This window comes from Rhinolophus hipposideros, assembly GCF_964194185.1.
Source record: "Rhinolophus hipposideros genome assembly, chromosome: 8".
NCBI classification, from domain to species: domain Eukaryota; kingdom Metazoa; phylum Chordata; class Mammalia; order Chiroptera; family Rhinolophidae; genus Rhinolophus; species Rhinolophus hipposideros.
This window is the reverse complement of record NC_138054.1, coordinates 76,953,294-76,978,590: the sequence shown is the minus strand read 5'-3', so window position 1 is coordinate 76,978,590 and position 25,297 is coordinate 76,953,294. Positions and strand designations below refer to the sequence as shown.

The window sequence follows — 25,297 nt, the reverse complement described above, 5'->3', positions numbered from 1 at the left end:
TCACTGATAAGCTTTGTCTCTTAAGAGATTAAATTACATAATCTCGGGGCTTAGTTTTTACATTCTGAAAAATGTTCTTATGTATGAAAGCAGAACTAGGGGAAACACTAGATCAAGTATCACCAACCTTAATGTTTTAAAATGTACAGGTATAAAAATTTCTTAAAGCATATGTAAGGCATAAAGAATAGTGATACAGCAAATATCAGTGTACCTACCACCTAATTTAAGAATAATTACCATTAGCTTTAAAGTCCCCTGCATGTCTCTCCCCAAACCCATCTCCTTCCCTTTTCCCCCTGAGATAACACTATCCGGAAATGTGTTACCATTTCCTTGTTTTTCTTTATGGTTTTATCACATTTGTATCTCTAAACATTATATTGTTTAGTTTCACGTTATATGAATTGAATCATAATGTAAATTCTTTTGCAACTTTTCATTCTACAATTTGTTGAGATTCTCTCATGTTGCTATAGCTGCAATTCAAACATTTCCCCTGTTATATAATATTCTACTGTATGGCCATGCCATTATTTATCCAATCTAAAGCTGATGGATATTGGGGTTTATCCCCCCAGTTTGGATGTTTTGTTTTTGCTATCGCCAACAGTGTTGCTATGGATATTTTTGTGTATGACTCCTGGAGCACATGTGCAAGAGCTCTTAAGGTAGATACCTAGGAGTGGGACTCCTGGGTCATGGGGTATGTGCATCTTAAATCAGGAGATAATGTCAATTGTTTGGCAAAATGGTTGTACACATTTACACTTCTGCTTGCTGGGTTATGGTTGCTTTGTATTCTTGCAACACTTTGTCAGACTTTAAATTTTGCCACTTTGATGTACATAAAACAGTGTATGACTGCAGTTTTAATCAGTATTTCCCTAATTGCTATGAGTCCAAGCATCCTTAACCCTTTTTGTAGGAAGGAGCTACTTTTTATTTTTCTAAAACACTGACATCAAGTCCCTTCTCTGAAAGCCTGGAATGGCTGGAGGTCATTCAGAATGCTGCCTGCCAACAATTAACCAGATGAAGATTGGTCTCTGTCAGCACTAAAGTAAAACTGTATGATCAAATCTCGGGCATATTGACGCCTGACACAGAGGCAAACCTGAAATTTTTCATCTTAGAATTGAAGTGAGAAGGATTTTTAGGACTGAGACTGAGAAAAACGGAATGATCAGGGCATAACGTGTGGTACTGAAGGCCTTTCACAATCTGACACTAGCACACTTCTTTAGCCTCCGTTCTGCCAGTTCCTTCCCCATGCTCTCCACCTGAGCCGCTGCTCACCACAGCGGCCCTCCTGCACTCTCATGCCTCTGTGATTTCATTCGACATTTTCTGCTTCCTGGAATACCCACCTTTTTTCTATTTGGGGTTTTCCCCACCCCCAGCTTCTTGAAATTTATTAATCCTTCCCTGCCCAGTTCAAATGTAATTGCTTCCAGGAAGTCATCCTGACCCTGTTCCTCAGAAAGAATTAATCAAGCCCTCCTCCGCTTCAATAGCACTCTATTATTCCTCTATTATAGCATCCACCCCATATTACAGTTGTAACAGGGACAGGATAGACTGTGAGCTCTTTGAGGGAAGGGGCTGTCTTTTAAATCCTGAGGTGCTGAGCAGCACTTCTGTCATCCATCAATCCTTCATAAATTATTGGATAAGTGGAAAGAGGAACAGAATATGCTAAGAAAAAATTCTCTAAACAATCTGATTTGCTGACTATGAAAAACAATCAGAGACTCTTCCTCTCGGTCCCATATTGAACTCGAGTTGGAAGAGGCGAGTCCGGTCTCAAAATGGAGGTAAAACCGTCGCCGCCGCCGCCGGGGGGAGGAGGGCCATGATCCAAAGGAACCAGAGCAGTTGAGAAAACTGTTTATTGGTGGTCTGAGCTTTGAAACTACAGATGATAGTTTAAGAGAACATTTTGAGAAATGGGGCACACTCACGGATTGTGTGGTGATGAGAGATCCCCAAACAAAACGTTCCAGGGGCTTTGGTTTTGTTACTTACTCTTGTGTTGAAGAGGTGGATGCAGCGATGTGTGCTCGACCACACAAGGTTGATGGGCGTGTAGTGGAACCAAAGAGAGCTGTTTCTAGAGAGGATTCTGTAAAGCCTGGTGCCCATCTAACAGTGAAGAAAATTTTTGTTGGTGGTATTAAAGAAGATACAGAAGAATATAATTTGAGAGACTACTTTGAAAAGTATGGCAAGATTGAAACCATAGAAGTTATGGAAGACAGGCAGAGTGGGAAAAAAAGAGGATTTGCTTTTGTAACTTTTGATGATCATGATACAGTTGATAAAATTGTTGTTCAGAAATACCACACTATTAATGGGCATAATTGTGAAGTGAAAAAGGCTCTTTCTAAACAAGAAATGCAGTCTGCTGTATCACAAAGAGGTCGTGGAGGTGGATCTGGCAACTTTATGGGTCGCGGAGGAAACTTTGGAGGTGGTGGGGGTAACTTTGGTCGCGGTGGAAACTTTGGTGGAAGAGGAGGCTATGGTGGTGGCGGTGGCAGCAGAGGTAGTTACGGAGGAGGTGATGGTGGATATAATGGATTTGGAGGTGATGGTGGCAACTATGGCGGTGGTCCTGGCTATAGCAGTAGAGGAGGCTATGGTGGAGGAGGAGGGCCAGGCTATGGAAACCAAGGAGGCGGTGGATATGGCGGCGGCGGCGGTGGAGGAGGATATGACGGTTACAATGAAGGGAATTTTGGCGGTAACTATGGTGGTGGTGGGAACTACAATGATTTTGGAAATTATAGTGGACAACAACAATCAAATTATGGACCCATGAAGGGGGGCAGTTTTGGTGGAAGAAGCTCGGGCAGTCCCTATGGTGGTGGTTATGGATCTGGTGGTGGAAGTGGTGGATATGGTAGCAGAAGGTTCTAAAAACTCAGCAGAAAAGGGCTACAGTTCTTAGCAGGAGAGAGAGCGAGGAGTTGTCAGGAAAGCTGCAGGTTACTTTGAGACAGTCGTCCCAAATGCATTAGAGGAACTGTAAAAATCTGCCACAGAAGGAACGATGATCCATAGTCAGAAAAGTTACTGCAGCTTAAACAGGAAACCCTTCTTGTTCAGCACTGTCATAGCCACAGTTTGCAAAAAGTGCAGCTATTGATTAATGCAATGTAGTGTCAATTAGATGTACATTCCTGAGGTCTTTTATCTGTTGTAGCTTTGTCTTTTTCTTTTTCTTTTCATTACATCAGGTATATTGCCCTGTAAATTGTGGTAGTGGTACCAGGAATAAAAAATTAAGGAATTTTTAACTTTTCAAAAAAAAAAAAAAAAAAAAAAACAATCAGAGAAAAAGCAAGGAAGGAGAAAGGGAGTGAGCTAATGAAGAATAAAATGTGACAATTAGATCCTCTTAATAGAGATCCATGTCAGGAAGGGCAGGAAGTGAAGATGGAAACCTATAGTCACCTTCCTAATTAGGGTCAGTAGCATGGAAAAGTGGAATTTATAACTGATTCTAAAACCTTAGGTTGTATCTGAAAATTCACCTGGAAATTATTTGGGCATGGTGTTTTCTGTAGAAGTTGCTTAACTACAATTTCAATGTATTTAACAGTTAAAGGTTTTCAATTTTTTTCTTGAGTCATCTTGGTAAGTTATCTTTTGCTAGTATGTCCACATTATCTAAACTTTAAAATAAATTGATACAGTATTCATAGTATTCCTTAAATTGATTAGCAAACCTTATTGCTATTAGGACAAAATGGCTAGAAGGATGGAATAATGGCTGAGATAAGGATCCAGGACATAATAAAGATTTTAGATTTGAGATTCCACAATAGAGACATTTTCATGTGTCTTTGTGTTCCTAGGATATAGGCTTCTTTTGGACAGGGGATCATATCTATCATAGTTATTTGTACATAATGCGTTCTCAAAAGTATTTGTTGATTTCCTATATCAAAAATAAATGCGGGCCAGCCCGGTGGCTCAGGCGGTTAGAGTTCCATGCTCCTAACGCCGAAGGCTGCCGGTTCGATTCTCACATGGGCCAGTGGGCTCTCAACCACAAGGTTGCCAGTTCGATTTCTCGAGTCCCACAAGGGATGGTGGTGTGCCCCCTGCAACTAGCAACGGCAACTGGACCTGGAGCTGTGCTATGCCCTCCACAACTAAGACTGAAAGAACAACAACTTGACTTGGAAAAAAGGCCTGGAAGCACACACTGTTCCCCAGTAAAGTCCTGTTTCCCCTTCCCCAATAAAATCTTTTAAAAAAAATGCAAAACTGATCATTCAATAGGTATTTTATTATTTTAATAGTTGATTTTGATTAATATATAGTTGACTTGAGTGACATTTGCAGGTGCTTTAAAATATTTTTTAAAATTAAGTAAAAATTCATTTCAGAAGCCACTTTCCATTCACTAAATTAGATGTAAAAAAAAATTTATCCATTTAAATATAGCAATTCACTGAATTTAAAGAAAAATCAGCCAATATAAGAAATTTAACAGCTTTGAACTATAAAGTACACATTTTTAAAAACATTAGAAGATTATTGCTACTATAACGGCATACTTCATGATTTAAGGAAAAAATCATTTTGGTGGTTTAAAGAAAAATAAATTATGTTAGTCATTTGTTTTATCCACTCCTTCTCCAAATCCTAATACCATAGTAGCTAACTTGAAGGAAAACTCTGATTTAAATTTCAGCACCCTTGTCCTGTACCACCTTCTCCTGCCCTAGCAGATGTGTGCTTGGTTAAATACATTCTGTCTGAGGAAAGAGAAGCAGAGGTACCTACCGTATTTGGCCATGTATAATGTGTACATTTTTGCCCAAATTTGTGAGGGAAAAATAAGGATGAGCATTATACATGGTAGTACTAATTCTGTATCTATGTAAATTTTTAATTCTTTTATTTATGCTTATGAGTTAAAAGTGTAACTCTAGAAATCAATACGCAAAATACCCTGCAATATGATAATCAATAATCGGTTTTGTTGAACTTACAACGAACTTGAAACTACAAAGAGTTCTTGCCCTTCTATGATGCATAAATATCGTAATTTGTTACCTGTACATAAAATTTCTTGTACCTTGTATCTGTTCTTGTGTTTTGTAATTATTTGTTACATAAAATTTCTTGTATGTTAAAAAAATAAATGCTAATTGGGGTGGCCGGTGAGCTCAGTTGGTTAGAGCCTGGTGCGCTTAGCAAGGTTGCCAGTTCGATCCCCACATGGGCCACTGGGAGCTGCGCCCTCCACAACTAGATTGAAACAACTGCTTGACTTGGAGCTGATGGATCCTGGAAAAACACTTAAAAAAAAACAAAAAGTTTAAAAATAATAATAAATGCTAAAATTCCTTTATAATACAAAAAAACAAGTACCTAAATGTAAACAAATAAAATTTGAATTAAAAAAATTAAAACAAAAGATTTTTCCCCCTGAAAGTTTAGGCCCAAAACGTGGGTGCGCATTATACACAAGAGTACATTATACTCGGCAAAATACAGTAGTTTGATCTTTAAAAATCCAGAGCAGATTGTATTAGGTTGGTGCAAAAGTAATTGCTGTTTAAAATAATTGTAAAAATCGCAATTACTTTTGCACCAACCTAATACTAGAATAATTTTGAAAGCTTTTTTAAGAGATTGACCAAAAAATACTGTTCCTCTATCAGTGTCGGTCAACATCTTTAACTGGACACACAGCTCCAGAAGAGTATTATTGCAAATAAGTACAATTAGAAGAATGCCAGTGGACACTGCCTGGGCAACAGATCAATGAGACAGCACATACACCTTTGATTCTACACTGCCATCCTTTTTAACAAACATTAATAGCCTCCAGTTACCATACAATAAGGTTTCCCCAAATGTCTATGGGAAGTTGACAGTAGTAATACTTCTCTGCCAATCTAGTAATACAGATGCATTTTACCAGCTCCTCTCCTTGTAGAAATCATGTTAATAAAGATGTTTGGGGATTTATGGTTTTAAATGCCAATATTTTTAAAAACTGGACAAGTGTTACAGAAATTCCTGTTGGTATTTTTCAGACTTGGAGGAAATGGAGTTTGACAAAGAGTATTTCCCAAGTGGTCTGGAAGGAAGCAAAAGAATTAACAAAATCGAGAGGAGAAAATGTGAAACCGCATCAGAAGATTTATTGTTGGCACAAGAAAAAAGTGGCTTATATATTGTGTATATAAGACTCCATGATAAATAAAATTCAATTATAATGAAGCAATTATCATGTCTCATCATATTTGTTCAAACTGGACTCTGCCAAGAAGTATCCCTTTAGGATGTCCATTCATCTTGGTTTACATCAATTGAGTAATTATTAATAGAATTCCCTCTTACTCTTACTCATACAATAAATTACATGATCACTCTATCCTTGAAGAACCAGAAGGCAGAGCTGTTAAAACAGCTCAATGTGCAGGACGCAGTCACAGCCCCAATTAGTTAACATTCAGCACAGATGACCTCATTTATCCAGCACCATGAACAGAACTGGAGAACAGCACCGTGATTAAGAACATAGCTTCATCTCAGCCCTGTGATCTCCGCTCCACTGTGTGACCTAAGGACATTTTTTGTTTTACTTTTTATTTTGCAACAATTTCAAACTTGGACAAAAGTTGCAAGAATAGTACAAAGAACTCCCCTATGCCCTCCCTTTACCTAGGTTCACCAATTATTAACATATTGCCAAATTTACTTTCTACACACACACACACACACACACACACACACACACACTTTTATTACTAATTTTTTAACCATTTGATAATAAGATTGCAGACATGGTGCCCCTATCTCTAAATACTTCAGGAATCAAAGTCTACTCTTAAGAACAAACTACAATACGATTATCACATTACGAAATGTAACAATGATACAATATTATCATTTAACATAAAGTCCATATCTAAATTCTACTAGCGCCCCAATAACTATAGGAATTTTTTCCCTCAACCTAGGATCCCAATCCACAATCATGAGCAACCTTCTTAATCTCTTAGTCCCTCAGTTTTCCAATCTGTAAAATGGACATTAATAACAGTATCTACCTCAGGGGATTACTAGAAGAAATAGAGGAGTAAATATATGTAAAGAACTTAGAACGGCTGCTAGCATTTAGTGCAGGTGTTAACTGCTTTCAGGAAATGACAGACTCCACACAAGGCAGAATTGCCAGATAATGAAAATAACACTTTAGACACTATACTCTGGAAGCCATTTTATGAAAATCTCTGTAAAATATATTGTGCATATCCATTATTTCCTAAACAAAATATACTAATCATAATGTACCCTTTTCCTGGCAACTCCGGGTCTTCACATCAGCAGGGGTTCTACGTTACAGAACCTGATACTGTCAGAGGCGCCTGAAGTGTGAGGGTATATGCCTCTGCATGGAAATGGCTGTGAAGTTCTGGACACACATCTTCAACCTCCTCCTCCTGCTGTCACGCTTCTGATCATTAGTATGTATTAGTGCACCTAATCTATATTATACTAATAATGCTTAGGGTCATACAAAGCTTCTAGTTAAAAAAGCACTTTTGTATCATCTCTTGTTAACTCAACAAATATCTACTATACCATTTGATTAATTCGCTGACTTGAATCTCACAAGAAGTCTATGAGGTAAAAAGAACATGCATTACTACTCCCAATTTTAATTACCTTATTACAGATGAATAAATGAAGTCTCAGAGAGGTCAAGTGATTTACTTTGGGCCACAGAGCCAACACAGTCAACCCTCACACTCCTGGAACCTCTGTTCCTCAATATACACAATTCTCTCAGTGAGGCCCTTGAGCGATGACACTACAGACGAGGTAACGTGAACATGCTTTCTGCACGCTCCTTGCCACTCAAAAGCACTGGCAGCTTACTTTTAAATGCCAACAGTTGCATTCTGGTTGGCTGAAACTGCCAGATTCTGACTCTCAGGTGTTCTTCCTCTGCACTTTCCCAAATATTCTTTCTTTCCGGCAACATTTTATTAATAGACTCTGAACATTTGAAACTTGAGATAAATTCAGTCCTGGCACCAGTTTACCTCTGCACTCTAATAAAGAAAAGACTGGCTAAGAAAACAGTATAAATAAGATCGCAGGGAGAAATGTTTAATGAGTTGTTTTTAAGCATTTCAGGAGTCTAATTTACATACAATTAAAGTTAAATTGCACATCATTCTCAGTTATTCATTAAACCAGGTACAAAGGACCTCAACCTAACAAAATAACCTGCTAACACTATTAGCTTAGTTTCAGCTACTGTATGACTCAAAATAACAGCTGCACCTAAAGAAAAAAACAACATACAACACTCTCACTAGGATTTACCCCAATTAGCGCAAATTAATGAGGTTTGGTTGTACCTCCAATGATGACCCACAAAACCTATCTTCCCCGACAGCCTAGAGTCGAAGCACAAATGCAGCTAAACCACCTGTCCTAGAAAGTAGGTAGTGGAAGCAACACAATGGCAACGACATGGAGCTAAGACCCAGAAGGGTAGGGTTCTAGGCCAGATTATGCTGCTAAATTTGTGTGACCTTGGTTAAACCACTCTACTTCTTTAACCTCCAGTTTCCTCATTTACCAAATGAAGGAGTCAATAACCATATGGTCTCGAAATACAATGTCTCACTAAAAGGATCCAGAACTTTTTGGATAAAGGGCAGGAAACGTGCAAGACAAGTCTGGAATCTCGTATCACACTAGAAAGTAAGGAACACTATCAGACTAGGTAGTTACGTCAAAAGGAATCAGGAACCAACTTGAAGAGGCTCTCACTGGTCCAAGATGGAACAAACTGAACATCAATAAGAACAACTCCAGTAGATCAAAAACATACCAACTATGTTAAAACCCATAAATTCATGATACTTAAAAAAACAAACAACAACAAAAACCACTCACCGATTCCCTTTGGAGTATGTTAGGGAATCAATTTGTTTTTAAAATTTGTAAATAAAAGAATAAAGGGAAATAATCAAGTATTTTATCCTGCCTGTACTACACAAATCAAACTTCAGGGTAACCAGAGTTGATAAGGGCAAGTTTTTCTTTTCTGAAGTATTCCAGCTAATGAAGAAAAAAAAGTGACAGATTTAGAATATCATCATTTGCAAACATCTAATGAAATAAAGGATCTAGGTAATTGTTATCCAGGACCACTTACAACACAAAGAGACATCCGGACATTATCAGCCTCCCTATGAAGAATACAACACCACTTATGAGGCATTACTGCCAAAGCAGGAACTTGGTTCAGGTCGACCCTCTAGAGGCAGCTACTATACACACGTGGTTTTTGAACGCTTGAAATGGGGCTCATCAAAATTGTTATGTGCTGTAAGTGTAAAACACACACCAAATCACAAAGATTTAGTATAAAATAAGAATGTAAAATATCTCAATAATAATTTTTATATTAATTATATGTTGAAATGATAGTAGTTTGCAACTATTGGGTTAATAAAAATGTTATTAAAATGAATTTCACTTGTTTATTCATACTTTTTAATGTGCCTACTAGAAAACTTAAATTTCATTTGAGGCTTGAGTATTTCTATTAGACAATGCTGCTCTATATCTAACAACCAGTTTACAAGAAATACAAGTGATAGGGGAACATAAATGAATCACAGAAACTCAATTAGCAAAATCCAGAATGGAAAAACTAAGAACAACCTGCTTTCTTCAAGAACAACAACAACAACAAAAAAAAAAATACAAGGGAAAAAAAGGCAAGAGGAACCTATAGATTAAGAAGCTTAGGAGACAAATCAATGTATGGGCCTTTTTTGGAACCTGATTAGAATAAACCAAACATTTAGAGATAAAGAAGGGCAGGGATGACAGAGAGAGGAAGAGAAAGCAATTGTGGAAATTTGAACATTAACTGAATATATGTTGATCTACTGTGTTTATTTGTTTTTTAAAGAGTACTTATCTTTTATCTTTTAGAGCTACACACTGAAATTATTTATAGTATAAATGATATGATGTATGGGATTTGTTTCCAAAAAATCCAACTAGGATAAGGGAGTAGGTAGTGATACAGATGAAGAGAAGTTTGTATCTGTTGAAACTGAGTGATAGGCACATAGGGGTTCATCATATCATCTCTCTACATTTGTATATGTTTGAATTTTTCTATAATTTTTAAATCTTTTCCCCCTTCTCTGCCCTCCCCTCTGATTTAAGCCGTTGTTTCTCAGTCTAGTTGTATAGGACACAGCTCCCTGGCCCATGCTGGTGTGAGCCTTGCGTTCCCCTGGCTGAGACTGTCGGTCGGCGGTTCACAGCAGCTCACAGCAGCTCTCAGCCGTTCACACCGGCTGCCCGCCACTCACACCAGCTGCCGGCCACTCACACCGGCTGCCGGCCGTTCACACTGGCTGCCCGCCACTCACGCCGGCTGCTGGCCGCTCAGGGCAGCACACGGCAGCCCACAGCAGCTCATGGCAGCTTACGCTTTGAATCTACAAAAATCTATAAAACTAAACCATGGGGTTGGCTAGTACCTCAAGAGGTCATTCAATCTAGTTTTCTGCCTCCAGGAACATTATCTGCATTATTATCTCACTCAACAAATACTTATTAACTACTAAGTACAAAGGCCCTAGATTTATAGAAGATGAACAGAGATACAAGAAATAATTTCTCTTTAAGGAGTATAGTCATATAGGAGAAATGAGAAAAGTACATACGTATAAAACAAAGTTAAAAAGAGATGGAAGTTATGGTTTACTTCTGGTTAAGTAAATCACAGCAGGCACCACACAGGAGTGTCATATAACTGGGCATTAAACACAGGCAGGGTCTGGACATGCAGAGACAAGAAGTATGACAGCTGAGGTGGACAGACAGTGTGAGCAGAAAATCATGAGACAATTCTGGGGAACGAAGGTGACAGTGTTGCAAAAGCGGTGGGAAGCAAGGCTGGAAAGGCAAGTAGGGCCTGACCACAGAACCTTTAACTATCAGGCTGAGTTTGTACTTTAGTCGTTACGTAAGAGTTACACAAATGGAGTTACAGATTATAGACTACTCAGGAGGATGCTATACATATCACTTACGCACAATAAAAGAGAACGGAGCTGGGAAGGAGGGACAATAGTCAAGGCAAAAGGTAACAAAGCACCTCAACTAGAATACCAGGAGAACAAGACAGGGAAGGAATGGAGAGTATCTCGGCATGAAAAGAGACAGGGAGTTCAGGAAAGTCAACAGTAACTAAGGCCTTACATCTCAATGAACTGGGAAAATAGTGGAGCCAATGTCTGGTAGGTTGGCAGTCCTATCCCAGTTCTGACTGAGTCAGTGAATAAATACAAATATGTGAGTCGGGATAAAGGGTAGTAGCGAGTCAGGGTATTAGAAGAGGGGGGCAGACAGAACATAATTTTAACCTTCACGTTTTTTGGGATTTTTTTGTTTGTGGGTTTTTTTTTTTTTTCATCTCTGGATGGGCTCGAATAACCTTCACATTTTAACCTATGAGAAAGTCAAGGTCCTGAAGGAAAATGACACCCATGAGTGCTAAACCTCTTTCTTAGAAAAAGCAGAAGTTCCATCATTAAAACCTGTATAAAAGGTATAAAAATCCACCTGTAAAACCTGTAAACATGTCTCCCAAGCAAGTAGGAGACAAGCTGTACCAATCTGGTCACTGGTTCCCAAAAACAAACAGTCCATGAAAAGCTGGAGATGCAAAAGGGATATCCAGGTGGAGTGATCCAATACGAATTCTAGGATTATTGTATGTCAACTATAATTGAAAAAATCTTTTTAATTATTAAAAAAAAGAATTCTGGGACGGGTTCAGAGGTGGAAATACAGATTTGGGAGTTACTACATGGAGGTTGTGGTGAAAGACATGAGAGAGTAGACAACGTCCCAATACAAAACATAAACAGAGAGGCAAGGTAAGGGGACAAACCTGGAGATTGACAAAAAAGGTAGCATCAAGGAAGGCAGAAGGAGAACCAGCCAATGCTTTGTCACAAAAGCTAAGAGAAGAGTTTCTAATAGGAAGGCATTCTCAGTCCTTGTGTTTCTCCTTAACCCACATATCTAATCCATCAACAAGTCTTATCAGCTCTACCTTGAAAATATAAACAATTACATCTACTTACCTCCATTTCTTTTTCCACCAACCTAATTGAAGAATCCATCATTACCTGAACTTCTGCAATGCCTTCTGTTACTCACCTCAATCAATTCCTGCCCCCAGATAATCCATTTTCTTTGCAACAATTGGATTAAACTTTTAAAAATGGAAATCATATCATATATCCATCCATACCCCCCACTTAAAACTCTTTAAGTGACTGGACATTTAAAGATATTGAGTGTGACAATGCTAATATAAGTATACTCCAATGGGGAGAATACTTGTATGTTAGAGATATATGCTGAAATATTTACAAGTAAAATGAAGTCTGAGATCTGCTTTAAAAATAAGGGCAACCATGTCTGAACTTATTCTATGAGGCCAGTATTACTCTGGTATCAAAATCATACAAAGACTTTCCCCCCTAAGATCAGAAACAAGAGTACAAAGTCTGCTCTCATCACTTCCGTTTAATACTGTATTGGAGGTTCTAGCCAGGGCAATCAGACAAGAAAAAGAAATAAAAGGCATGAGATTGGAAAGGAAGAAGTAAAACTCTATTTGCAGATGACGTGATCTTGTGTACAGAAAATGCTAAGGAATCCACAAAAACACTGTTAAACCCTTGGTTACAAGATCAATATACAAAAATCAATTGTATTTCTATACACCAGCAATGACCAATCCAAAAATAATTAAGAAAACAATTTCAAAACAAAACAAAAAATAATTTCATTTACAACAGCATCAAAAACAATAAACTACTGGGGCCGGCCCGTCCAAAATTGCTTTGAAGGGCGGACTAGACTCTGGCATCAGTGCATAGCTTCCCGAGGAGGGTACTTCAAAGATAACCGTAGTGATATTCAGCAATTAGCACTTTTTCTAGGATGAGTTCACAAACTTAATTGTCCGACCTCATATGTCAAAACTTACCAAATTTTACATTTTAAATATATGTGGTTTATTGTATGCTAGTATCGCAATAAAACCGTTGTGAAAATAAAATGAAAGCACTATTAATTCAAGTATTTAAACTGCTTGAGTTCTATTATGCCAGATAATAATTTTAAATAAGTTACATTATTCATGGTCACTATGTGAGGCAATGTATGTGTTAATTGGTTTGATTGTGGCAATCATTTCACAATGTATACATATATCAAATTATCATGTTGTACACCTTAAATATATAAGATTGTTGTCAATTATATCTCAATAAAGCTGGAAATAAATAAATAGATGTTACATTAACTGTTGAAAAAAAGTTAACTGGGAGCAGAAAGGGTATTAGAACCAAAAAGACTGGCCATGAGTTAATACTTGTTGAACTTAAGAGATAGATACGTACATAGGGGCTCATTATACCATTTTCCTTACTTGTGTATGTTTGAAATTTTGCATTAAAAAGATTTTTTTAAAAAACTTCAGGGGCGGCTGGATGGCTCAGTTGGTTAGAGCACAAGCTCTCAACAAGGTTGCTGGTTCAATTCCCGCACGGGATAGTGGGCTGTGCCCCCTGCGACTAAAATTGAATATGGCGACTGGACTTGGAGCTGAGCTGCGCCCTCCACAACTAGATTGAAAGACAACGACTTGGAGCTGATGGGCCCTGGAGAAACAAATTGTTGTTCCCCAATATTCCCCAATAAAATTTAAAACAACAACAAAGAAAAACCAAGCACTTCAATTAAAAAAAAAATAAGAACAGCTCTTCAAGGCTTCCCATTTTACTTAAAAATAAAACTCCTGATCAGTCATTTTCATTCGTCATTTTCGGTTTGTCACCTTCTCAAAGAAGCCTTTCCTGATCATCTTTATCCCAGTCCCTCCATTACTCTATTATAGCACACTATTTTATTCTCTTTGTAACATATCACAATCTTCAACATTTTATTCATATGTTTATTTGTTTATTGTCTATCCAAGTCTCCTTAAAGTGCATGAGAGCAGGTACCTTGCCTCCCACAGTCACTGAGTTGTACTTCTTTTTTTAAAAAGATTTTATTGGGGAAGGGGAACAGGACTTTATTGGGGAAAAGTGTGTACTTCCAGGCCTTTTTTCCAAGTCAAGTTGTTGTCCTTTCAGTCTTAGTTGTGGAGGGCGCCGTTCAGCTCCAGGTCCAGTGGACTTTGTTAGTTGCAGGGGGCGCTGCCCACCATCCCTTGCGGGAGTCGAACCGGAATCAAACCTGGAAACCTTGTGGTTGAGAGCCCACTGGCCCATGTGGGAATCGAACCGGCAGCCTTGGGTGTTAGGTACACGGAGCTCCAACGGCCTGAGCCACTGGGCCAGCCCCTTGAGTTGTATTTCTTGTACTTGGCACATAGCAGGTACTCAATTTGTTGAATGTTAAACTAAAAATTCAATATTGGGCATTGTCCTATTGCCAAAAATTTAAAATTCACATTTAAGATGACAAAGCCTTACAGAGAACCTACTGTTTGCAAGGGTTCAGGTAACATATATGCATATCTGAAGTGAGAGGATACATGATATAATGAGAATTAAATAGAAAGAAAAAAAAAAAGAAAAAAGCTTTTCCAAAGCCTGCAGAAAACAGTAAGTGATTTAAGACTAATTTTTTCCCCAGAGAATTCACTTAGAAACAGAAATAAGAAAGTTCTGATATAGTCCCTTCTCTAGATAAAGATGTATAAACAAAGGGGTTCCCCACAGATTGATGCTGAAACCTATCACAAGTAACGTTTTTAGAAATTATCTAGAAAAAAAAACTAGTGAAATCTTCCCAGTTTGCAGATGACTCTACAGCAGTGGCTACAAGTATGATAGTACAAAGCTGTATGTTGAGAAATGTGGAAAACAGCTTCCATGTAGGCAAAAATAATGCAATGCAGGAATGGAAAAATAGTCTAAACTATAATTATCAGATGATGAGCTCTAAAGCTACCTGTTACACTACAAGAAAAGAGTTTCGGAGTCCCTGGACTTATCCTGAATACAACCAGAAAAAAGCAACAAAATGCTGGCTGTTATTATAAAAGCTTTGGGAACACAGAACATATTATCCTGCCCTTGTACAAACCAAAGTATATCTGTACCTAGAATAGAATGTGCAGTTGTGGTCGTCATGGCACAAAAAAGGTAAAAGAAACAGAAAACCTAGAAAGGTATCTAAAATGACCAAAGGACAGAGGAGTTTGCATACAGAAGTCTGGATATATAAAGGACACTTTAATATGAAACAAAGAGAATGTGAAATGGTAACTAGAAACTGCATCAAATCTTAAGACATTATAAAGCAGAAGTCTAAAGAAACAATAAAGTATATCTTTTAAAAAATTTAAGCCCAGGTTTTAGAATCAGGAAGACAAAAGTTTTATGTCAAAAAGAAAAAGGAAAAAAAAGAGAGAGAAAGAAAGGAGGGAGGTTGACTGGATTTGAATTTAGTCCCAGTAGGCTTAGCTGTGTGAACGTGGGCACGCTACTCAATTTCTTTGAGCCTCATTTTTCTCGTAAGTAAAGGATTAGTGTGTGTGAAAGACTGGTGTGATGATGGAGATATGCACACAGTGTGCCTGGCACACAGTGTACACTCACTACCTAGCTGCTACTGCTTTTATTAAGACCAATAAAAAGTAGCAGTTTAGGGGCCGGCCCGGTGGCTCAGGCGGTTAGAGCTCCGTGCTCCTAACTCCGAAGACTGCCGGTTCGATTCCCACATGGGCCAGTGGGCTCTCAACCACAAGGTTGCCAGGTCAATTCCTTGACTCCCGCAAGGGATGGTGGGCTCCGCCCCCTGCAACTAAGATTGAACACAGCACCTTGAGCTGAGCTGCAGCTGAGCTCCCGGATGGCTCAGTTGGTTGGAGCGCATCCTCTCAACCACAAGAGGTTTGACTCCCGCAAGGGATGGTGGCTGCCAACGCCCCCTGCAACTAGAAACAGCAACTGGACCTGGAGCTGAGCTGCGCCCTCCACAACTAAGACTGAAAGAACAACAACTTGACTTGGGAAAAAAGGCCTGGAAGTACACACTGTTCCCCAATAAAGTCCTGTTCCCCTTCCCCAATAAAAAAAAAAATCTTAAAGAAAAAAAAAAAGTAGTAGTTTACTACCCAATCCAGTAAATAAATAAAACTCATTACTCAGAAGGGGGGTACAGAATGTAAGAAAAATAATAATAAAAAAATTTAAAAAAGAATGTAAGAAAAAATAATTCAAAGATAGTCTAGATAAATTCACAAATAAAAGAAACTCCTAAAAGAAATTATGACTTGTGGGCAACATAATGCTAAATTCTGAATTAGACATTTTCATTCATTTCCCCCAAGCAGAATTCTGGGCTAGACAGATAATGTATCAGATCAAATATGCCATTTCTTAATTTATAACGACAATTGTTAACTTTTATTGAGGGCTAGACTAAGGAATGATGTCAATATCCTGAGATATGCTCTATATTTTACAGTAAAATTAGGCAGGTCTCCATTTTACAGATAAGAAAGCTAAGGCTAAGAAAGTCATTGCCCAAGGTTACATACAGAGCTAGTAAGGAGAGAAGCCTACATTTGAACCCAGATGGAACAACTCTAGAATTTATACTCATAACCACAGAACTAGACTGCCTCCTAATCTGCAAGAAATGTTGTGTGTCAGGTATGTAAGAATGAGGTTAATAATGAAGGAGTTACAGTGAGTATTCAAAAATGTTGCCTGACAAGGCCATACCAGCCAAGGTCACTGCCAGCCATCTACTCAGATTTTGGGTGGCTACATGAACATTGAAATATCAAGAACTAATTAATGAAGATGTGACAAACCTTTTATAAGAAGGAAAGCCTAAAAATCACTAAACTATGGTCGCAGCTATGGTAACAAAGGGCAGAGAAAAGGAAAATATATCAAAATGCTAACTGATGGGATTCTTATTCTCTACTTCATATTTTTTTGAATTTGGCAATAATTTTTTTTTTAAAAAAGAGCACTCGTTATTTTCATAATTGAAAAAAAGGCAGGAATAAAAATAAATCTGAGGACACAATCATTTACTTCTGGTTGTGTAATGTGTTGCAATGAGCATGTATTACTTTTGTAATTTCAAAGAGATTTTAAAAACAAATAAATCTATAATATCAGAAAAGTAAATTACATGTAAATAGCAAAGCAAAAAAAATGGACATGATGTAAAAATAATCAAATTAGAGCTGCAGTTTGTTGGACAAACTCTAGATAGGTGTCAAAAGACTTGGGTTCATACTGACATAAACATCAACGTGGACGAATCTCAAAAACTATGTTGAACGGAAGAATTCAGACACATATTGCATGAGTCAATAACAGGAGGCAAAATTAAGATATGAGGATAGAAATCAGAACACTGGTTGCCTAAGGTTGCCAGTTCAGTCCCCGCATGGGCCACTGTGAGCTGCGTCCTCCTTTAAAAAAAAAAAAGCACAAAAGAACAGTGGTTGCCTGTAAGACAGTGGGGGACTGACTGGAAGGAGGTGTAAGGAAACGCTGAAGGATTACAGAATTGTTCTCTCTCTTGACTGGGGTGTTGGCTACACATATGTTTACATTTGTCAAAACTCATCTAATTATATACTTGCATTTCACTGTAGCTAAATTTTACCTTTAAAAAAAATCTCATTTAGAAAAGATGGGGGTGGGGGGAGATGAGGGTAAGGGGGATCAAATATATGGTGATGGAAGGAGAACTGACTCTGGGTGGTGAGCACACAATGGGATTTATAGATGATGTAATACAGAATTGTACACCCGAAATCTATGTAACTTTACTAACAAATGTCACCCCAATAAATTTTTAAAAAAAAAGAAAAAGACAGGGTTCAATCTCAAGTCTGCTATTATCAGAGTGACTTTAAGGAAGTTACTTACCCTCCCCAAGCCTGTTTATCTATAAAACGCAGCTACTAGGAGAATATAATTTATGTCTGGTGCTGGGGACTGACTGTAATAGTATATATCAAAGTGGGAGCTCTGTGCTTTGCAAATTATCACCCAATGAATGCTGAAGGTGCTTTAAAAATAGAGAAGGGGGCGAAGCTGGTCTTATATTTCTCCTAATTTTACAGATGCCTTTGATATCAGAAATACCATTCTTCAAAGACTATCAGTATTCTACAAAGGAAAATTTACTTCCAGTTCTCAATTGTAAATAGAAGGGAACATTGATGGGCATGACATAAGACCTCCCTCTACACAGTTAAACACAATTTTTCAAGACATGATTTGAGAGAAAGCTTTTTAGACTGAGTACTTGCTAGAACAATGGCATTAAGGGGGAAAGGTCTCAATTCTAAATGGTTGAGAGTAAAAGAATTGCTCTTGTTACTTTACTATATCAATTACAAAGTTTAAAGGTCGCTACAAACCACATCACTTATACGTGTGTAAGTATGTACGTGTGCATATACACACAGATATTCACTTAAACTGGAACTAAGTTGAATCACTGCTTCTTCCCAAAAGGTCTATCTTCTATATTCTAAAACTAAGAAACTTAATTCTGTTCAACTGGACAACTAAGAGAGTATGTCTCAGATTTTTTGGATATTTACTAGAAAAGAAAAATACCTTGAAAAGTACTATCACAGGCAAAGTTAATAGCCTCTCCCATCAACCTCAAACTGCTTTTTTTTTTAATTAATTTGCAGAAATCACGATGAAGAACAAGTTTTTCTGAAATACTTCTGTGTCTGAACATTATTTCCTCTGTCAGCATGCAACAATTCTTGTTTCTACTGCTCTTTTCTAATTCAATTCTGTTTGGTTTCTAAGTTAAGAAGAGTTTCATTTGCATAAATGGTAACTATTCTAGGATACCATTCATAACTATACATTTCAATTCTCCAGAGTACCATTCACAACTTCAAATGGAACAGAGGAAAAAAAACACTCATTCAACTTCACGTTAATGGTTACTAAGATATGAATGATTATAATGTTATATTGTGGAGGGCTGGCCAAAGCAGAGTGAAGTCCCCAAATGTTACTACTAACTTATCATCACTTTATGAACGCCCAAAGGGACCAAGGACCACTCACTGCCTTGACCAATCTACCTACCACAAAAAGTACTGAGCTTAGAAAAACATGCCCATTAGTTAAACGTGTTTTTTAGAGTTATAAAGTACAGGGACATCAAACGATGTATCTTAGTCACGAAGCTCAAAAATTAGCCAAGAATCCTGACAAGTCCTGGCAAGTTCTCTATAAAACCAATGCTTGTTATTCTTTAGGTGTTAAACATTTCAGCTATGAGCTTTTCTGAGAAAGTCTTTTATGCAAGGTAGTAATATTCTAGTAGTTTGTTATCTAATCAGTGGTAGGAACTGAATTTACACAGATCTGTCTGCAATAAATAATTCACTTATCTGTACTGCTCTAATATATTTAAATCAAATAAAATAAAATTTGAACAGAATAAAAGTAATGGGGCTATTTCAAGGTTGCCACCTCCTGATTTCTCTCATTCTTCTTTCTGACCCAAAAGTCGGAGACAAGAGACAGCCAGAAGGAAGGAATATAAGGAGTGCACACCTGAGGACATTTATGCTTACTTTCCTCTATCACCTAGGGTGATATGACTCTATCACCCCCCCCCCGCCTTGATTTAGTAGTTCTAAACAGGGGTCAGTGTTGCCCCCAGGAGACATTTAATGATATCTAGAGACATTACTGGTTGTCACAGGTAGTGTGTGTGTGGGCTTGTTAGTGGGGAAAGAGCAGGGATGCTGCTCAACATCCTACAATGCACAAGAAAGCCCTCCACAATTACAGAATTATCCAGCCCAAAATGTCAATAGTGCCAACGCTGAGAAACTCTACCCAAGGTCCAGGAAAGACCTACCTCTCAGAAGACACTCAATAAACATTTGCTGATCTGAAGTGAAAGACCATGAATGAAAAGAAAGAGAAGTCTACAAAGATGAAGTAGAAGACAGAGGCCATAATTTAAGCATTAATAGCATCTACTGCATCTTTATTCCATGTTGAGCACCAGTCATACAAAAACCAATACAGTCTGGCCCCTAAGGAGTTCACAGGTAGGGGAAAGAGTTTTGTAATTTGTCTGATATTGGATTTGACAATCTGATAAATGCTTGAAGGAAAGAGAAAACATACAAGAGAGTCACTCAACTTTTCCTGGGAATGCTTCACGGAATAAATGACTTCTTAGCTCAGTTCTGAAGGATGAGTAGGAGGCAGCTTATATCACAGCTCATACGCCTCTTTCCAAACAAAGAGCCATTCAATTCTTCCATCAACAAAAAATTATGGCACACCAATTATGTTCCATACATTGTGTCATGTGTTGGAGACCCAGTCAAATTACAACTTTCCATTCTTCCCTTGGCATCACGGGTGCCCAGCAATCCACCTCCCTCACCCAAATCCCCAACAATTCTTGCACTGCTACTACCTATTCCCAATTTAAGAATTGTCACCCTAATTAATCTTAGTAAGGCCACCACCCAAGGAGCAAATAAAACTTTGAGTTGCCTGTTGACACAGACTAATCGTGCCCAGGTCACACAATGAGGGTGGTGATGCTGGCAGCAATGAACTGACGATGGGTCCAGATCTGCCAACTGTTAGATGTGTGCTGGTATCTTGGAAAGCTATTTTACTTTATGAAATAAAATCTTCCACCCTACCCAATTCATGCCAAGACCAATAGCAAACTAATCAACATGTATTTAGAGCTCCCAGGCCAGATATGAATATTTTAAAATGGTCACTTCTGATGCAAGACCAGTTTGATGCCCTGGCCTTTGCGCATTACAGTATACAAAAGAAGCATAAGACACGGTTCCTGTCTTGAAGAGCTTATCCATAATCACAACAGAGTAATTCAGAATAGGATGTTAGTCCACCGATTTATATCCTTTTACAATATTATCTGTGTTTATGGAAGAGAAGAAACTGGGGCTGTCTGAATAAGAATTGTTCCTATTCCCTAGTCCTGTCACACACCTGTAACTCCTGATACACTTTTCCACACCCTCCCTCTCCCAGAAAGTGAAAGTACCGTTCTCAGGAATTATGGAGACACCCCAAGTATGAGGATGAACATGAACTGAGGCCCTCAAATCGGGTGGCTATGTGGCATCCCGAAGGCCAGAACCTCTCCAATTCATGCTGTCATGGGGCTTCTTTCATAAAAAAAATTCTTTAACCTCCAACAATACCAGTCACCTCACTCTATAGTTGAAGTGTCCAAGAAAAGTAAAGAGTAGATTTGAGTTTTTGTAAATTCACTCCTAGAGGTCCTTGGCCATTTAAAGAAATTACCCAAATTCATAAGGCTGGTAAACTCAAGTTTCTCATATAGCATATGCTTAAGATAAAAATACTCTTAAGTTAAATACATTAGTAAACTCCTTACCAAGATGTGCAAATTGTGGAAGCTTCGTAAATTAAAAATAAAAATGTTTTACCTAAATCCCACCCAGCAGTGATGACCCCATATTAAAGACCACCCTGAAAGGAACATCAGCTTTAAATTCGGAGAACGTGAATCGACAGATCTTCACCAGGTTAGTCTTTCTCTGAATTATATGGAAAAAGGTGGAATTCTCTTAGTAGCTATACAAATATTGATGAGCACAAGACACTATAAATTACTCTTTTAAAAAGAGGAATAGGGTGAGTCAAACATCTAAAACGGACCACAGAGGGCATTAAAAGGGAAATTTTGGTACTTCAGAAAAAAATGCACATTGTCACATATCAATTAGAATAGGATTGTTATATGAAAGAAAAAAAAGTGTCTTCTATGTAACACAGTTTTTAGGACCCATAACTTTGAAATTAGCTTGGTTTACAATATTTTTCCTTGCAATTTTTCTTGCCATCATACAAGTTTTATCCATAGAGGTCCATAATCCTTAATTTCAATTCCAAAATCCAAAAGGCTGCAAAAAACAAGTTTTTCATTATTCATTTGGCAGCAAAACCTGACGTAAAATGACATGAGGCTATTTATAGTATTTATTTATCCAGTTGGTGTGAACATTCTGACATTTTACTACAGAAATAGTAAATGTGTTTGATTACAAGGTGCTGCCCCAGACCTCTCTGGGATGTTACATAACCACAGTACCATATTCTGTTCCTAAAATCCAAAAAATTCTAAATTCAGAAACATCTCTGGCCCCAAGCGCTTTTTTTTTTTTTTTTGACCACAAAATACTGTGGACTGGTATACTAATTAAGACTAAATCTTATGCAAAAAACATAACCAATACTGAGAATGAAGGTAGATCTTCACATGCAATAAATTCAATGTTTTAACAACTATTCACTATACACCAAAAAAAAAAAAATGCATTAAAAAGACTTTTAACAAATGTCAAAATCTAATACACCATTATGTGTATTTCAAGTGATGGTGACATTTGCATCATCCAATATCTAGATCAATTCCTCTTAGGTTTAAACCGACTAATTTAAATCACAGTCAAAATAGACCCAAAGACTGCAATTGGTAATTATGTTGAGATAAAGAATCATCCACTAATAAATAACGTATCCAGTAAAATGCTCTGGTTTTTAAAAAGTTTTTCCAGGGGGTTTAAAATTTTAAATTATTTCATTCTAGAATACAATTTCTGAACATTTAACAAATTACAATTGACTATTGCTGTGAAAGCAGAGCCTGGGACAGGGACAGCAACAGGGACAACTCTTAAGATATTTAAAGGAAGCAGGGTGTCACTGTTCTTTCCTTCCTTCCTCCTTTAGTTGCTGCTTTCTGGTTTTAGAATTTCAAACAAAGAAATACATATTGGCTACACTGCTAAGAAACGCCCTCTTTCTCAGCAACTTCCTCTTCCAATTTTCTTCCCTACCATTGACACACAAGTATGAGAACAATACACAGGGCCGGTCCTACCATTTTGATTAACCAAAACCTCTGAGGCTTGGAAAAATAAAGAGCTGCAACTTAAAGTACCCCAATATCTCCCACTCCAGGTCCACAATCTTCACTCATCTAGAAGTCAGATAACAAGGAGCACAAACAAAGAAATATTGCACATAATCAGAGGGGAACTTTGAACCTTTCACCCCAGGAATCCAAGGAAATTTGAACTAACAAATGGGAAATTTCTCCCATCCTGAGAAAACTTGGCCTTCATGGGGAGGTGAAAACGTTACTGGGCTAGCGTCACTCTGAACCAAGAGTCAAGTCTGTACACCAAGAGCTGGTGAAACTTCTTCTGTATGCCACCCAGTCAGGATTCCAACTGCGCTCTCTCAAGTTCTGACATACTTCAAAGTGACTTTTACAATGTAGAAATGGTCCTTTTCAACTCACAGAACAAAGGGGATGTACTTATAATTAACCATCCAAAGATCAAGGCCCAGTCTGTTTCCATGGCAGAAGTCAATTCAAGTGTCTGGGACCAGACCTTTCCACCCATTTGTGACAAAACTTCTTTTAAGGGGACAGTGACCTCCCCCTTGCACAGCGAGTCTCAAATCTTACCCCTGGTAAGCTCTGCACCTTACTTCCTTACATTGTGACCTTGGGTAAGTTACTTTACTCCTCTGAAACCTAGTTTCCTTATGTGTAAATTCTCAAAGGTAGCTGTAAAAATTGAATAAGAACATATGCCTAAGCAAGGTCTGGCACATTACAGTAGGAGCACCATCAATGTTCTCCCTCCTCCTGCTCCTCCTGAATTGGGGGGGGGGGGGTCCTAAATTTCAATCACAGCCCAAGAGACTCCAAGGATTCCTTCCTCTGCTGACTCTATGGAGATCTATATAAAACTTCACCATCTCTGGAGGACCAAGACAACCAGACTCCACCCCATCAGAGTCTGGGGTCCATCCAAAGCCTTGGTGGAAGGTCCCCTTTCGCCAACTCTCCTAACTCTGCAGCACCATCCTACACATAGGTACGCACACGTACGTACGTACACACACGTACACACACGTACACACACACAGTCCCACTCTGCAACGTCGCAGGCCAGGGGTCTCAAAGAGCACATCAAGTCCTTTATGGCCCAGAGATGGAAACTCCGCCTGGGGAAGACCTTGCCCAAATTCTCACACCTCTGTAAAGCCTCCGCTTTGCAAGTGGGGAAACTGAGGCCCAGAGAGGAAAGTGACTTGCCCAAGATCACACCGCGAGTTGGTGGCAGATCTACGCGAGGTGAGGGAACTTTCGAAACCTCCCAGACTCGCGGAGCCCTCTAGTCCTCAAGGGGATCTCCAGGATAACTTCTCCCCGGGGAGAGGAGTGGAGAGAGTAAGATGCCACCCCGCGCTGACCGCTCGCCTTGCCTCCGCCGGTCCGCTGCAGGAGGCGCGGCACCCACTCCTGCAGGACCCTGCGCAGCTCGGGAAGGGCAGCTCGGCCGGGCCCGGCGCCTTACGGCGGGGCCCGGCCGCGAGGACTTGTTGCTCACCTGGTCTCGCGCGGTCGCCCTCAACGACAGACGGGTCCGGCCGGCCGCCCTTCTCTGTCCGGGGTCTGTTCCCGCGGGCCGCCTTACGGGCTGCCACCCTGCCGGACCCCCCCTCAGCGCGCTACGCCCCCAGCCGCACTCGCCCGGCCCGCGTCCGCCATTACGCGATTCCCCGCCCTGGGACGCAGCCACACCCCGCCAACGGCCCTGATTGGCTCTCTGCCCCACCCGCCTAGGGCTTCCGGGTATTCCATTGGCCTGAGTGGAATGCCAGTTAAATAGCTACGCAAAAGACGTACTCAAGGGTGCTGTCCCGGGGAGCTCCACCCGAGCTACTTCCGCAATCGGAGTAAACAGCGGAGGGGCAAACCAAGTGAAGTGGGGGTGGAGATTAAAGTAAATCAACTTCTAAAGTCAAGTAGGAACGTTCCACCTAAGAAAGTGTAAAAACTTGTACAAAGTGTATTGAAAGACCAATTTTTCTTGTTAGAGTTCAAAGAACAAGTATTTTTGGTGGAGGGGAGGGGCCAAGCCCATGAACTTGTTGTGGACACCCCTCAAGTTGCGGATAGTTTTGTCTCTTCCCTCCCCGTTTCTGGCCCCGCCGTAAGTAGGGTGGAGACAGTGAGTCACAGGATTCAGCCCGCGCGGCTCAGGGATCCTGTCCGGGGCGACGCCCGGGGTCCAGGGATTGGGAAGTGGTTCTGAAAGACCAAGGTCAGGTGAGCTGGGCCCTGG

General features: G+C 39.2%; 2 protein-coding genes across 2 annotated transcripts in view; one reads left to right on the top strand and one right to left on the bottom strand.

Moving 5' to 3' along the window:
- WASF2 (WASP family member 2) overlaps positions 1 to 24,745 on the bottom strand; it is a 61,644-nt gene extending 36,899 nt beyond the window's left edge. Inside the window, exon 1 of the mRNA XM_081057425.1 lies at positions 24,560 to 24,745. The gene's annotated coding sequence lies outside the window, so the exon portion shown is untranslated. The remainder of the gene's footprint in view (positions 1 to 24,559) is intronic.
- On the top strand, positions 1,767 to 5,312 carry LOC308501285 (heterogeneous nuclear ribonucleoprotein A3-like). The gene is made up of 2 exons (XM_081057429.1): positions 1,767 to 1,817; positions 1,852 to 5,312. The coding sequence occupies exons 1-2, from the start codon at positions 1,812 to 1,814 to the stop codon at positions 2,920 to 2,922; spliced, it is 1,077 nt and encodes a 358-aa protein (XP_080913555.1). The 5' UTR covers positions 1,767 to 1,811; the 3' UTR covers positions 2,923 to 5,312.
- Positions 24,746 to 25,297: the final 552 nt, after the last annotated feature.